At 47.7% G+C, this 15882-nt stretch overlaps 2 protein-coding genes across 2 annotated transcripts in view; both read right to left on the reverse strand.

The window, feature by feature from the left end:
- The window catches only part of LOC307209511 (uncharacterized protein), an 18639-nt gene extending 17565 nt beyond the window's left edge, over positions 1 to 1074 (reverse strand). The window contains exon 1 of the mRNA XM_079964643.1: positions 999 to 1074. The gene's annotated coding sequence lies outside the window, so the exon portion shown is untranslated. The remainder of the gene's footprint in view (positions 1 to 998) is intronic.
- Positions 1 to 15851, reverse strand: part of LOC307211004 (uncharacterized protein) — a 21794-nt gene extending 5943 nt beyond the window's left edge. Inside the window, exons 1-8 of the mRNA XM_079967199.1 lie at positions 14421 to 15851; positions 9959 to 10464; positions 9677 to 9758; positions 9336 to 9415; positions 8926 to 9052; positions 4868 to 6278; positions 2330 to 2449; positions 1506 to 1623 (exon numbers count right to left, since the gene is read on the reverse strand). Coding sequence (XP_079823325.1) covers positions 1506 to 1623; positions 2330 to 2449; positions 4868 to 6278; positions 8926 to 9052; positions 9336 to 9415; positions 9677 to 9758; positions 9959 to 10372 — 2352 coding nt within the window. The 5' untranslated portion in view covers positions 10373 to 10464; positions 14421 to 15851. The remainder of the gene's footprint in view (positions 1 to 1505; positions 1624 to 2329; positions 2450 to 4867; positions 6279 to 8925; positions 9053 to 9335; positions 9416 to 9676; positions 9759 to 9958; positions 10465 to 14420) is intronic.
- Positions 15852 to 15882: the final 31 nt, after the last annotated feature.

Raw genomic sequence — 15882 nt, forward strand, 5'->3', positions numbered from 1 at the left:
GGTGGTAGAGTCGGCTGCAAACCTCTTGGCGTCCTTCAGCCTCCTGGCAGCAGAATTGCTTGAGCTGCTGGCTCTGGATATCTGAATGATGGGTGTCCTTCTCACCCAGGATCTCCTGCACAGAGTTTTCCCAGAATCCCCCACTGCTCCCATCTTCAATCGCATGGTCTCTTCCTGCTTTAGGTCCAGCCGAGTCTTGCTCATCCATCTATGTTTTCAGGAAGCTCCCAAGCTATCAGAAGGAGTCCTTTTTTTCTTCTGGAAAGTTCTTCCTGTCCGAATTAGAGATGCTGGCAAACCCTACAAAGCAAATGCATTGTTCTGTTATAAAATTGGCACTTTGTCAGGATCAGAAAAATGTCCCCAAACATACATGGGTGACTTTAGCTAGCAATCAAGGCTGCACTGCACTAAAGCCCAGACTCTGAGCTTACTGGGATTGTAAATTGTTTAAAGCTGTTTTTAAACTTGATTACAGCTCCACAAGAGAAAAATAAAGACTCCAGAAAAACAACAACACACCGTCAGAATTTTTCTCAATCTGGCTGGTCCAAATATAAATTTAAGCATAGCAATAGAAATATTATTACTAGTAATAGTACTACTACTACTATGCCGCCCATCTGACTGGGTTGCCTCAGTGGCCTCCAATAAGATGAACATCAAACACAGTAAGGCATCAAACATTAAAAATTTTATTCACCAATAGAGCAATTATTCTCCTCCCTTTGAATCCCCCCTCCTCCGAATTCATCAGTAGACCAACACTTTATGCTGTTTTATTGGTAGCAGATGAGGAAAAATGACTCTTACTCACACTTAATCTAAGCACGACCGCAAGGGCTCCTGAGGAGGCGTCTGAGTATGGAATGTGGATTCCTAATCTGTTAATTCTTCTCTCTCCTGTTTTGCCTTTTTCTTTTCCAGCCAATTCACGAAGCTGGAACTCACTACAGTGGCCACTAATAATGAAACATATGTCACAAATATCCCTGCACATTTATTACGATATTTTGTGATATACAAACAATGGGAGAGGATTTACAATCTGAGAACTACTGAATGGGAAGGGACCTTGAGGACCATATTGTCCATTCCCTGCGATGAAGAAATCTTCACCCAACTTGGGCACATACTCATGACCAAGTAACACCCTCCCCTTTCAAGGGCGGGGGGGGGGCTTTAGCTCTGGGGGACCTCTCCCTCCCCCCCCTTCTGTCCTCCCTTCTCTAGGAATCCAGTTTAGTTCCTTTTAACCCTTGGCGAACGGAAGGCACCCAGCTTTCCCCTCTATGGAGAGCAGGAGCCCACAGAGAGAGGCTTTCTTCTGGGGAGGGTGGGACCCCCTTGGCAGGCAGAGGAGCAGCATCTTGAACAGAGAGGAAGGGGGGAGGATGCTCCCTGCCTTGGGGATCTTCCCCCCCCCCGTGAGTATCCTCCCCCTGCAGCCCAGGGACCCCCCTTCTCCCCCAGGCGCCCCAAGGGGGAAGAGAGACGAGACTCACTGCCACCGAGGCAGCCTTGTCAGAGGACGAAGGAGGAGGGGCTTCCGCTCTGGAGGACCTGGGACCCCCACCCCCACTTCCTGGCCTCTCTAGGATTCCAGCTCGGCTCTTGTTAACCCTTGGCGAGCCGAGCGCACAGAGGGCAGAGGAGAATCTGAGGAGCTGCGCATGCTCCTTGCGGGCGACCCAGGGCCTTCTCTCGCGGACGCCTCAGAGCACGAAGCGGGGAACGGGGGAGGCGGAGGGAGGGCGGGGCAAGGACCCGTGACGAAACAGACCTGGCCCCGCCCCTCCGCCGGGAAGGCGGCGGCTGCTCTGAGGGAAACGGCTTTTCCCGCCTTTTCCCAACTTCCCGCCTTTCGAAACCTGACCCTCCCCTCAGTTTTAGGCGCCAAGGAGGCCAATTCCTGGCAGACCAGGCGGCAGTTTCCCTGGGCTCCCTCGTTTATCGGAGGATTTCTTTTCATTCTGCGTGATTTCTGTTCATATCTCTTGCTTTTGGAGCTTCTGCTTCTTTAGAAAGGCATTTTGCTTTATTTAAAAAGTCCCTTTCACCAAGCTTTGCCTGCATGCCATTAAGCATTTAAATCCATTTATTCAAATGGATTCCAAAATAGTCCCTTATAGTGCCACCCTCTTCCTTCTCTCTCTCCTCCTCCGCTGCCACTGAGGAGAAATGAAGAGGCTCCTCCGCCTCAGGCGTTGCACTTGTGTCTGTGTGTGTGAGAGAAAACTGGGGTGCAAGAAGGGCCCAAGGATCCTGTAGTGGCCCCAGCAGAAGCCATCCACCATGGAGCTGGCCCTGCAGGTAGTCCTTGTCCCACTTTTGGATGTGGGGCTCCTCCTCTGGGAACATGGCCACAAACTTCCCTTGTTCGATGGCGAAATGGAAGAGCTCCTGCCAGTCAAAGAAGTACCTGTACAGGTAGCGAAGCCGCTGCATGCTGTTGGGAGAAGTGGCAACCCTGCTTCATCCGGTATAGGATGTGTTGGGGGCGGGAGGGGCGTAAAGGAAGGTCAGGTATGGGAGGGGCACGGGAACAGGCTGATACCCTTGCTCCCTCCTGCCATCGTGGCAGGACCCCATCTGCCCCCCACCCCAGCTAAGGATCAACAGTCCCATCATGCAGGGTAGTCTCCTGCCCTGTATAATACATTGAATGGATCAGAGTCATTTATTCCTACAAACAACATTGTGTGAAGTTTCCAGAAGATGGGTTATTATAATGGGTTATTATAACAGGTACAAGAAAAATAGAGAAAAAAGTGAAATATTTAGGAGTGTGATGTTGTTGTTTAGTCATTGAGTTGTGTCCAACTCTTCGTGACCCCCTGGACCAGAGCACACCAGGCACTCCTATCTTCCACAGCCTCCCGCAGTTTGGTCAAACTCATGCTGGTAGCTTAGAGAACACTGTCTAATCACCTCGTCCTCCAGCCAAGCAGAAGCCATGGAAGCTCCTGCAGCCAAGCAGAAGCCATGGAAGCAGCACCAAGCATTTGGCTTCCATAAACTGTTCAAAAACCGGAACAATTACTTCCGGTTTTCATTCATTTGGGAGCTGGAGCGTTCGGCTCCCAAGGCATACAGGAGCTGAGGTTCCACTGTATTTGTGAATTCCCTTTTTGGGTCTGACCTCTTCAACCCTTGACATACTAGTTTTAGCAAGAAAGCCACATCCTGGCTACTTTCAAGACATTAGCTCCCTAGTTCTGTTCTTCTTGCTAATATCTTAACCCCAATTTGTTCTAAATATACAACTTCCCTGTAGGTAGCCTAGCCACAAGCTATATTAAAAATATGCTAACTGTTGCAACCTACGCCCTGGCTGTTGCAACCTTATGACCTTTATGAAAAAGCAATAAAAGCATCATTTATTCTGGAAAAGCAATCTGAAAAGCTCCAATTATCATTCCTTACATGGGATACCTACAATGATCTGCTAAGACATTTGAGAGAGAAACAAAAATGTAAAAATTAAGAAATTTTTGTATTGGACTGGCCAAGCTATCATCAGATTTGTTTAATAATAATTTTTATTAGTTATCAATTACAGTACACTGTCGCTTAATCACCCTTTAAATAGGAGAAGATAAATAATTGTACTCTATAGAACAAAAAAGCCTGTCCTGTTTGTTTTTAGGTTTCGGTACCAACAAATCCTGCCTAGTTCTTTTAGCCCTTTCAAAGGCTGTTTGAATTAACTCCTGCAGATAGTCTCTATCTCTTAATGAAGAGGAATGACTATTGGAAGAACGCTATCTTGCAACTGCTCCTACGTTTATGGTTTTGTGCTTCCAGTGAATGACTATCTGCAGAACGATTTGTTTGCTCCAGCTGTGAGCAAACACGGCTTACCGCATACACAACCGATATAGTAAAGAGAGACATTAGTTCATTCTACGTTTATGAGTATCTCCAGGCTTGGTTATGCACATTGCACTTTAGTTTGCTTTTTGTTTAGTAGGTTTATGAGTTTATATACGTATTCTAGTAAAATTGTCCTTTATATTTGTATTCATAAGCCAGCTTTGGTGTTGTTGGCTTGTTGTATAATTGATGATTTTCTTTACTTTGGCATTCCAAAATCTTATAAATTTCAATTACATTACAGTCATAATAATAATCCCTTATACAACAACTGCAATATTAATAACTTCTGTTTGTGTTGACACATTAAATGATTTATAAGACTACAAATGAAGGATTCAAACTACCTCCTTGTTCTGGCAATTATCCTGTCCGTAGTGTTCCTTCCTGTCCTTGTAAAATGTTATGTCTATCTTTTCCCGGTTGTTGCTGTTACCTAAAGTGGTTAGGGAAACCCAGCCAGATGGGCAGGATAAATCATCATCATCAAAAATACCTCATCTGTTGTGATGGACTGATACTCCATTAACACTGAGGAGGAAAGGGAACAGAGTCACCTGCTCAAGGAATATATGCCAGACACTGACAAAAATGTCTCCGGTCAAGATCTGGTGCTCACTCCACAAGCTTACTGCTGTTCCCAACAGCCTTTGATATATAATACACAGATAATTCTTTTCTTTCTCCCTTGGGGACGCAATTCTTTGCTCCTGGCATGCACTCAGGAAATGGTTTGAAGGATCGAAGGAGAAGAGTAGCAAGAGATTTCTAGACCTAGCCTTCCCACAAAGAAAAGCCTGAATTCAACATCTTGGCCATTGACTTCCACACTGCAGATCTGGATACGTATTAGAAGAATATTGGGCACCGGGTTAGCACTCGAGAGCTTTGAGAGGCAGGGCTGACTTCTCTGCTGAGCTGAAGAAGCACAAGAACACTGTTGGAATAGAAATTAAAGTTTCTGGAAATAAAATTACTACACAGCAATTGCTATTGTTTGTCTCCACTGTGAGTTCTTTGATGGGAAGTGAGAGATGTGTTGTGACGGAAGCTCTTTCCACATCCCAAGCACTGATAGGGTTTCTCTCCACTATGAATTCTTTGATGGGAAGTGAGAGAGTCGCTACGACTGAAGCTTTTTCCACATTCGAAGCACTGATAGGGTTTCTCCCCTGTATGAATTCTTTGATGGAAAGTGAGATGGGTGCTATGACTGAAGCTCTTTCCACATTCCTTGCACTGGTAGGGTTTCTCCCCTGTATGAATTCTTTGATGGTAAGTGAGAGAGGCGCTCTGGCTGAAGCTCTTTCCACATTGGAAGCACTGATAGGGTTTCTCCCCTGTATGAATTCTTTGATGGGAAGTGAGATTGGTGCTATGACTGAAGCTCTTTCCACATTCAAAGCACTGATAGCGCTTCTCCCCTATATGAATTATTTGATGGGAAGCAAGATTGCTACTCCGACTGAAGGTCTTTCCACATTCCAAGCACTGATAGGATTTCTCCCCTGTATGACTTCTTTCATGGGAAGTGAGAGAGGCGCTCTGACTAAAGGTCTTTCCACATTCTAAGCACTGATAGGGTTTCTCTCCACTATGAATTCTTTGATGGGAAGTGAGATTATTTTTCTGACTGAATCTCTTTCCACATTCCAAGCATTGATAGGGTTTCTCCCCTGTATGACTTCTTTGATGGGAAGTGAGAGAGGCGCTCTGACTGAAGGTCTTTCCACATTCGAAGCACTGATAGGGATTCTCCCCTGTATGACTTCTTTGATGGGAAGTGAGATGGGTGCTCTGGCTGAAGCTCTTCCCACATTCCAAGCACTGATAGGGTTTCTCCCCTGTATGAATTCTTTGATGGGAAGTGAGAGAGGCGCTCTGACTGAAGGTCTTTCCACATTCGAAGCACTGATAGGGTTTCTCCCCTGTATGAATTCTTTGATGGGAAGTGAGAGAGGCGCTCTGGCTGAAGCTCTTTCCACATTCGAAGCACTGATAGGGTTTCTCCCCTGTATGAATTCTTTGATGGGAAGTGAGATTGCTCCTGTGACCGAAGCTCTTTCCACATTTGAAGCACTGATAGGGTTTCTCCCCTGTATGACTTCTTTGATGGGAAGTGAGATTGCTGCTGTGACCGAAGCTCTTTCCACATTTGAAGCACTGATAGGGTTTCTCCCCTGTATGAATTCTTTGATGGGAAGTGAGAGAGGCGCTCTGACTGAAGCTCTTTCCACATTCGTAACATGGATAGGGTTTATTCCCAATGGGATTTCTTTGAGGAGAAGTGGACTGGGACCTCTGACTAAAGCTCTCTTCACACTTTGAGTATTTATATTGCTTCTCCACTGTGTGGATTCTGTATTGCTCCCACTTGTTATTAATTTCCATTTCATCACCACCTGCAATTATAAAACCAATTACAGTGGTACCTTGGTTCTCAAACTTAAGCTGTTCTTGAATTGTATCCCAAAACCAAAGCGAGCTTTCCCATAGAAAGTACAGTGGTACCTCGAGTTACAAATGCGTCAGGTTACAAATGCTTCAGGTAACAAACTCCGCTAACCTGGACGTAGTTACCTTGACTTTAGAACTTTGAACCAGGATGAGAATGGGAATTGTGTGCCAGCGGCGCGGCGGCAGTGGGAGGCCCCATTAGCGAAAGCATGCCTCAGGTTAAGAACGGACCTCCGGAACAAATTAAGTTCGTAACTAGAGGTACCACTGTACAGTGGTGCCTCGCAAGACGAAAATAATCCGTTCCACGAGTCTCTTCGTCTATTAGCGGCTTAGCGCTATTAGCGGCTTAGTGGCTATTAAAGGCTTAGCGGCTAAGAGGCTATTAGCGGCTTAGCAGCTTAGAAAAAGGGGGGGAAGCGGAAAAAATCGCAAGACTCGCAAGACGTTTTCGTCTTGCGAAGCAAGCCCATAGGGAAATTCATCTTGCGAAGTGCATCGGAAAACGGAAAACCCTTTCGTCTAGCGGGTTTTTCGTCTTGCGAGCCATTCGTCTTGCGGGGCACCACTGTAATGCGGAATGGATTAATCCGTTCCAGACAATTAAAAACAACCCATAAAACAGCAGTTTAACATGAATTTTACTCTCTAATGAGACCATTGGTCCATAAAATGAAAGCAATAAACCAGGGTGCCATCTACTACCTAGTATCAAAAATTGGCAGTGATCTACCCATTGTCATTGGAGGGACAGGGGTGGAAGAGCGGAATTTAAGGGGGGGACACAAACTGGAGGGACAAGGGGTGCATGTGGGGAAGGAGGTAGCTAGCTGGATGCGGGAGGGGAGTTTAAGTGGGGGGAACGAAAAACACTCAAACTGGAGGGAAGAGGAGTGCGCGTAGGATGTGTGTGGGGAAGGATGTGGCTAACTGGATGCGGGGGGGGGGGGGAGTTTAAGTGGGAGGAAGGAAAGGGAGGCAAATTTCTCTCTCCCCAAAGCAGCTCTCTCGCTTGCTTGCTCTCCCCTCTGCATGTTTTCCAGCATCTGCCCATCCTCCCCATTCACCTGGGCGAGTCCCAGGGCTTCTGCCTCCACTTTGGGCAGCATGTCAAAGCGGCAGCCTTGGGCCAGCCAGGGCGGTACTGCCTACACATCCCTGGTGTGATGGAACAGGAATGCAGCAGCAGCAGCAGCAGAGCGCAGAGAGGAGGCGGCAGCTGTTGCTCTCCTAGCTGCCAGATGCTGAGTCAGGTGGGCTGGAGCCTACGCACCGTGCGAGCGCCCCTATCTCCTGCTCGGGAATGTGGCACCCACGCTGCTGCTTCGCCTGGATCTTGCTTGGGGTCAGGCTTGGGGAGGGAGGGAGGGAGGGAAGGCAAAGGGATGGGAAGGTCAACCTGCCCAGCATAGTTCCCCCACCGCTGGGGGAGAGTCACCAACTTCCAAGTCTCCCTACTCCAGAGTCACTTACATTCTGAGGAGCCACCCAACTCCACTTTGTAGCAAGGAAAGAGGCGCTTCCCATCAGAGGAGAGGGAAGGGAAGGGAAGAAGGGAAGGGAAGGGAAGGGAGTGGTGGCAGTCACTGCTGGGACAAGCTGCTCGTTCAAAACAGAAGTGTGCACTCAAATTGGAGAACGTTCGGCTTCCGAAAAGGGTTCAAAAACTGGAACACTCATTTCTGGGTTTGAAGTGTTCGGGTTCCAAGTAGTTTGAGAACTAAGCTGTTTGAAAACCGAGGTACCACTTCATTTTAAAATATTAATATCTTATTGAAATATATTTTGTTCATAAAGATGTAATACAAGAGAAAGGAATACAAAAAGGAAAGAGTGTGTGGAAGAACGATTTTTAAAAGAGGAAAAAAATTGTGGAACAAATGCAGTGTAATAAAAATAAATTTCCCTTTTATATCATATAGATGTTAAGTGGTATTGTTACACTAATATCCAGTTGTCCCTTGGTTCTCGAACGGTTCTGTTCGACTCCCAGAACTGATAAAAAACCAAGGCGCTGCTTCCAATTGACTTAGCTTCCTGTACTCAATTGGAAGCTGCGCTGACCATTCGACTTCCGAAAATCGTTCGAAAACCAGAACACTCATTTTGAATTTTCAATCATTTGGGAGCCAAAGCATACACGTACCAAGGCATTCAAGTTCCAAGGTATGACTGTATATATAGAGAGAAACTAATTAGAGCCTCAGGAAGAACGACCGTTCACAATTGTTGGTTATTGAACATCGCTAATGAACAGTTGTGAAATAAGAAGAAATGAAGGGGATTAGATGGGAATTCTTACTACAGAGTTAACTGCCTTTGTTGGCTGGTATTAGCTAACATACTTACGGGAACCTGAGATTCAATTAATTTTGTTTGGCCCAATCACGAAATCTGCTCTGTCTCCATTGACTGACAGATATTCGCAGACAACACCGCCAATCACCCTCCATTCCAAATGATTTCTGGGGGCGTTAGATTTCCAGGTGGTGTAGGTGGCCCTACTGAGTTCCGTCCATACCTTGGAGATTCATCGCAAGGAGAGATTTATGGAATTTCAAAACAGATATGATGATCCTCAGAGAGCCTTACCCAGAGAATCCAGGAGTCCATGATTCTTCTCCATGACCTCCTTATACAGAGCTCTCTGATCAGGATCCAGTAACGCCCACTCCTTGTCTGTGAAATGAACAGCGACATCCTCAAAGCACACCGGACCCTAAAAGAAAAAGGGAAATGTCCTCCTCTTAGACAGCATAAAGATGATCTACCACACATTGCTCCGTTGTTCTCTGCCTGTTAATTGCTGTGTTGTTTAAATGGGATTGTTTTGCTTCACATGGTATGAATGCTTATTTTAACATCTCGCTGGAATTCCTTTATTATTTTAATGATGGGTCCTAATCTTTGTGTAAATGGGTGGAACTCCACATTTTTTTCTTCCAAGCATTCTGGCTGCCCCACCCCTCGGCCTCTCTCCCTACAAGTCTCATGCCCCCTACCTGATCTGCTTCTATGGCCGCTGCTTCTCCTTCTCCACCATGAAAAGACGCATGAGGTCTGGCTGGCATCATCCGGTCACCTGCCAGAGACAAAGGGAAGTGGGAAGCCATGAATGCCTGCTTTTCTCCAATGTTCAGGACTGCATCTCTAATTTCAGATGGACTTTTGAAGAAGTCTATCCTACTGAGACATTTGTACAACTTCATATTTTAGTTGTGCAAAAATACATCTCTGCTCCTTTGGGCTCTTGGGCCCAACCACATCCCCATAAAAGAGGAAAAGAACCCACAGATTCGAATCCCTAGGATGTGACCAAGGAGAGAAATAACACTCTCCTTACCCAGTGGTCTCTCTCTGGTTTCCATCGGAGTCCTCCTTGCCTCTGAGGAATCGGGACCCATTTCTGCCATCAGATCCTTTCCCTGAAAGAGCAACAAAGATTCAAAAGAGATAATTGGGAGGAGGATTAGAAAAGTAACGGAAGAGGCAAACACTCTAGGGGTACCAGATCGCATTCCTAGGATCCGATCCATAAAGGGATGGGACATTAGTACCACATTTTGGGATACTCTTGCTCTGGTTTGGAGCCCCTTGGGAGTTTCCAGAGGAAAGTCTCTCTCACCTGCTGCTCTGCCTGCTTCCTCTCCTCTGCCTGACTCAAGAGGAAACCTTCGGCCAGGGCCACTGCCTGGGAACTGGTCTCCGCTCCACATTCCCTCATCCAGCTCTCTATCTCGGGTGGAAGGACAGCCAGGAACTGCTCCAAGATCACCAGGTCCAGCATCTCAGCTTTTGTGTTCCTTTCTGGCTTCAGCCACTGACAGTCAAGGTGGTAGAGTCGGCTGCAAACCTCTCGAGGTCCTTCAGCCTCCTGGCAGCAGAATTGCTTGGGCTGCTGGCTCTGGACATCTGAGCGGAGGGTGTCCTTCTCACCCAGGATCTTCCGCATAGAGTTTTCCCAGAATCCCTCAGTGCTCCCATCTTCAGTGGCCGGGCCTATTCCTGCTTTAGGTCCAGCCGAGTCTTGCTCATCCATCTGTGCTCTCAGGAAGCTTCCAAGAGATCAGAAGGAGTCCCTTTTTTCTTCTGCAAAGTTCTTCCCGTCCGAATTAGAGGTGCTGGCAAACCCTACAAAGCAAATGCATTGTTCTGTTATAAAATTGGCACTCTGTCAGGATCAGAAAAATGTCCCCAGACAAACGTGGATGGCTTTTGCTAGCAATCAAGGCTGCACTTCAGACTCTGAACATATTGTGGTTCTAAGTTGTTTCAAGCTGTTTTTAAACTCCACAAGAGAAAAATAAAGTTTTTTGGGGGGGGGCAGACACTATCAGAATTTGTCTTAATGTGGCTGGTCTAAATTTAAATATAAGCAGAAGTTACTATCCCTTGGGTAGTGGGGGGGGGACACACACCATCAGAATTTGGCTCAGTCTGGCTGGTCTAAATTTAAATTTCAGCGCAGTACTGTGGGACCTCGACTTACAAACACGTCAGGTTACAAACGATTCAGGTTACAAACTCTGCTAACCTGGAAGAATTACCTTGAGTTGAAAACTCTGCCCCAAGTTGAGAACGGAAATCGTGTGCCGGTAGCGAAAGCATGTCTCAGGTTAATAACAGCTTCAGGCTAAGAATGGACCTCCGGAACGAATTACAGTGGTACCTCGGGTTACATACTGTCAGGGGCTCAGGAGCAGAGGCACCGGGAAGAGAGGAGATGGAGAGCGAAGGGGAAGAATCCGAGGGGAGCGTAGGAGAAGATGACAGTGGCCCGAGGGATTCCATGAGCCTCTCCAGCGAATCGGAAGATTCACAGAAGGGGGCGCCAGTGGCCAGGGGAAGGGGGTTCCCAAGGGGAACGCCCCAGGAGCAAGGGGGCAGCAGGGACTCCCAGAGCAGCAGTTGGAAATCAGGACCAGCTTCCCCACCAGAGCATAGTGGGGGGGAAGAGTCCCAGGTATCGGGGCCAGTGCATTCCCCACCAGGGAGAGAAGATAAGGCAGGGCTGACCACGCCTCCATCGGAGAGTCAGACAACGGAGGGGAGGTCAGATCCGGCCAGTGTCCCGGAAGAGGGAAGCAGTGACAGAAGTAGTGTAACGGTCAGGAGGAAGGTCACTGGGTTGGCGCGAGAGGCAAGTTCAAATGTACAGGAGCGCGGGACAGCAGAGAATGAGGATTGGGAACCGGGTCCTAAAGCCCGCCGGAGGCAGGGGGAGGAGTTAAGCGACTCAGCGTCAGAAGAGTCCAGAAAGGGGAATGCCCCAGCGGGCAGGAGGACCCAGAGGAGGAGAGAGCAGCAGAAAAGGTGGAGCAGGGCTAGGATCTTAAACTGGTGTCAGAGGGGAGGAGATTCAGACGGGACTTCGCCGGTCTAGGGTTTAAGACGTGGAGCTGCGCGCTGCGGCTTTGAAATGGAAACTGAACTTCAATAAAGACTTTTGTACATAACGACAGCCTGGCATTGGTCCTCTGTGAGCTGGGACCTAGGGGCAGCTCTGACACATACGCTTCAAGTTACAGACTCCGCTAACCCAGAAATAGTAATTTGGGTTAAGAACTTTGCTTCACCATGAGAACAGAAATCGTGCTCTGGTGGCGCAACGTCAGCAGGAGGCCCCATTAGCTAAAGTGGTGCTTCAGGTTAAGAACAGTTTCAGGTTAAGAACAGACCTCCAGAACGAATTAAGTTCTTAACCCAAAGTACCACTGTAATAGTACTACATAATTATTACTATTACTACTACTACTACTACTACTACTACTACTACTTCTGTTATGCCGCCCATCTGACTGGGTTGCCCCAGCTACTCTGAGCAGCTTCCAATAAGATGAACATCAAACTCAGTAAGGCATCAAAGAGTAAAAACTTTTCTTCATCAATACAGCAATTATTCTCCTCGCTTTGAACCTCACCCCCACCCCCGAATTCATCAACGGACAAAGATTTTCCAAGATTTTCCGCTGTTTCATTGGTAGCAGAAGAGGAAAAATAACTCTTACTTACACTTAAGCACAACCACAAGGCCTCTTGACTAGGTGTTTGGCTATACGATGTGAACTGCTAATCTGTTAAAACAAAAAAAATTCCTTCCAGTAGCACCTTAAAGACCAACTAAGTTAGTTCTTGGTATGAGCTTTTGTGTGCATGCACACTTCTTCAGATACACTCTTCAGATACACTGTGTATCTGAAGAAGTGTGCATGCACACGAAAGCTCATACCAAGAACTAACTTAGTTGGTCTTTAAGGTGCTACTGGAAGGAATTTTTTTTGTTTTGACTATGGCAGACCAACACGGCTACCTATCTGTAACTGCTAATCTGTTAATTATTCTCTATCCTGTTTCCCTTTCTTCTGTTTAAGACAATTCACGAACCCTTAACTCAATACAATGACCACTAATAACAGAACATGTCACCTATATCCCTGCACATTTACAGAGGACCCTCTGGATACGAATGTAATTTGTTCTGGGGGTCTGGGGAAACGTAGCCCAAGAGTCCACTGTATTACGATATTTTGCAACATCGATGAATAAATCTTCACCCAACTTGGGCACATACCCATGACCAAGCAACCCCCTCCCCTTTCATGGCCTTTGCTCTGGGGGACCTTCCTCCCCAAGTCTTTCTTTCCTCTCATCTCTAGGAATCCAGCTGAGTTCCTTTTAACTATGGAGAGTAGGAGCCCACAGAGAGAGGCTTTCTTCTGGGGAAGGTTTTTTGACAGAATTACAAGCCTGGTAGATGAAGGGAACGCAGTGGATGTAGCCTACCTTGATTTCAGCAAGGCATTTGACAAGGTGCCCCATGATATTCTTGTAAAGAAGCTGGTAAAATGCGGACTTGACTATGCTATCACTCAGTGGATTTGTAACTGGCTGACTGACCGAACCCAAAGGGTGCTCATCAATGGTTCCTCTTCATCCTGGAGAAGAGTGACTAGTGGGGTGCCACAGGGTTCTGTCTTGGGCCCGGTCTTATTCAACATCTTTATCAACGACTTGGATGATGGACTCAAGGGCATCCTGATCAAATTTGCAGATGACACCAAACTGGGAGGGGTGGCTAACACCCCAGAGGACAGGATCACACTTCAAAACGACCTTGACAGATTGGAGAACTGGGCCAAAACAAACAAGATGAACTTTAACAGGGAGAAATGTAAAGTATTGCACTTGGGCAAAAAAAATGAGAGGCACAAATACAAGATGGGTGACACCTGGCTTGAGAGCAGTACATGTGAAAAGGATCTAGGAGTCTTGGTTGACCACAAACTTGACATGAGCCAACAGTGTGACGCGGCAGCTAAAAAAGCCAATGCAATTCTGGGCTGCATCAATAGGAGTATAGCATCTAGATCAAGGGAAGTAATAGTGCCACTGTATTCTGCTCTGGTCAGACCTCACCTGGAGTACTGTGTCCAGTTCTGGGCACCACAGTTCAAGAAGGACACGGACAAACTGGAACGGGTCCAGAGGAGGGCAACCAAAATGGTCAAAGGCCTGGAAACGATGCCTTATGAGGAACGGCTAAGGGAGCTGGGCATGTTTAGCCTGGAGAAGAGGAGGTTAAGGGGTGATATGATAGCCATGTTCAAATATATAAAAGGATGTCACATAGAGGAGGGAGAAAGGTTGTTTTCTGCTGCTCCAGAGAAGCGGACACGGAGCAATGGATCCAAACTACAAGAAAGAAGATTCCACCTAAACATTAGGAAGAACTTCCTGACAGTAAGAGCTGTTCGACAGTGGAATTTGCTGCCAAGGAGTGTGGTGGAGTCTCCTTCTTTGGAGGTCTTTAAGCAGAGGCTTGACAACCATATGTCAGGAGTACTCTGATGGCGTTGGACTCGATGGCCCTTGTGGTCTCTTCCAACTCTATGATTCTATGATTCTATGATAAGGTGGGACCCCTTTGGCAGGCAGAGAGAGGAGCAGCAGCTTGAACAGAGAGGAAGGGGGGAAGGATGCTCCCTGCCTTGGGGGTCTTCTCCCCCCCTGAGTATCCTCCCCCTGCAGCCCAGGGCCCTCCCCCTTCTCCCCCAGGCGCCCCAAGGGGGAAGAGAGACGAGACTCACTGGATCCTAGGAGGGGCCATCGAGGCAGCCATGGCGGAGAACGAAGGAGGAGGGGCTTCCGCTCTGGAGGACCTGGGACCCCCGCCCCCACTTCCTGGCCTCTCTAGGATTCCAGCTCGGCTCCTGTTAACCCTTGGCGAGCCGAGCGCACAGAGGGCAGAGGAGGCTCTGAGGAGCTGCGCATGCTCCCTGCCGGCGACCCGGACGCCTCAGAGCACGAAGCGGGGAAAGGGGGAGGCGGAGGAAGGGCGGGGCAAGGACCAGTGACGAAACAGCCCTGGCCCCGCCCCTCCGCCGGGAAGGCGGCCGTGGCTGCTCTGAGGGAAACGACTTTTCCCACCTTCCCGCCTTTCGAAACCTGACCTTCCCCTCAGTTTCGGGCGCCAAGGAGGCCGATTCCTGGCACACCAGGCAGCAGTTTCCCTGGGCTCCCTCCTTTATCGGGGGATTTATTTTCATTCTGCGCGATTTCTGTTCATCTCTCTTGCTTTTGGAGTTTCTATCTGCTTCTTTAGAGAGGCATTTTCCTTTATTAAAAAAGTTCCTTTCGCCAAGCTTTGCCTGCATGCCATTAAGTATTGAAATCCATTTATTCAAATGGATTTCGAAATAGTCCTTTATAGTGCCATCCCTTCCCCCGACTCCTCCTCCGCTGCTACTGAGGAGAAATGAAGAGGCTTCTCCACCTCAGGCGTTGCACTTGTGTCTGTCTGTGTGTGAGAGAGAAAACTGGGGTGCAAGAAGGGCCCAAGGATCCTGTAGTGGCCCCAGCAGAAGCCATCCACCATGGACTTGAAGCCCTGCAGGTAGTCCTTGTCCCAGTTTTGGATGTGGGGCTCCTCCACTGCGAACATGGCTACAATCTTCCCTCGGTCATCAGCAAAATGGAAGAGCTCCTGCCAGTCAAAGAAGTACCTGTACAGGTAGTGAACCTTCTGCATGCCATTGCAAGAAGTGGCAATCCTGCTTCATCTGGTACAGGACATGTTATTGCAAGGGGCAGGGTGCCATCAAGGAAGGTCAGGTGGGGGAAGGGAACTCTGGGGGGGGACAGGCACCCCCTGCTCCTTCATGCCAAAGGAGACCCCCCCACACTATTGTGGCAGGACCCCATCTGCCCCCCACCCCAGCTAAGCAACAGTCACATCATGCAGGGTTGCCACCTGCCCTGTTTAATGTGCTGGATTAGATTCATTGATTCACAGAAACAACACTATGTGAAGTTTCCAGAAGATGGGTTCCAGAACAGGTGCAAGTTCACTCCAAAGAATGTTCTACACATGCGTTGCTTCTGGGCTGACCAGAGAGATGCTTAGTCTGACCTCTACTTTTGTAGCGTGAAGATGTAAAGATTGGGTCTGGAAGCTTTTTGGTGAGCATTATGTGCTCACCTAGGTTTAGCATTATGTGAATATTTGGGGTGGGGGAATTCAAAGATTTAGAAATATTGAAAAGAATGAAA

The sequence above is a fragment of the Podarcis cretensis genome (assembly GCF_951804945.1).
Source record: "Podarcis cretensis genome assembly, chromosome: 2".
NCBI lineage: Eukaryota > Metazoa > Chordata > Lepidosauria > Squamata > Lacertidae > Podarcis > Podarcis cretensis.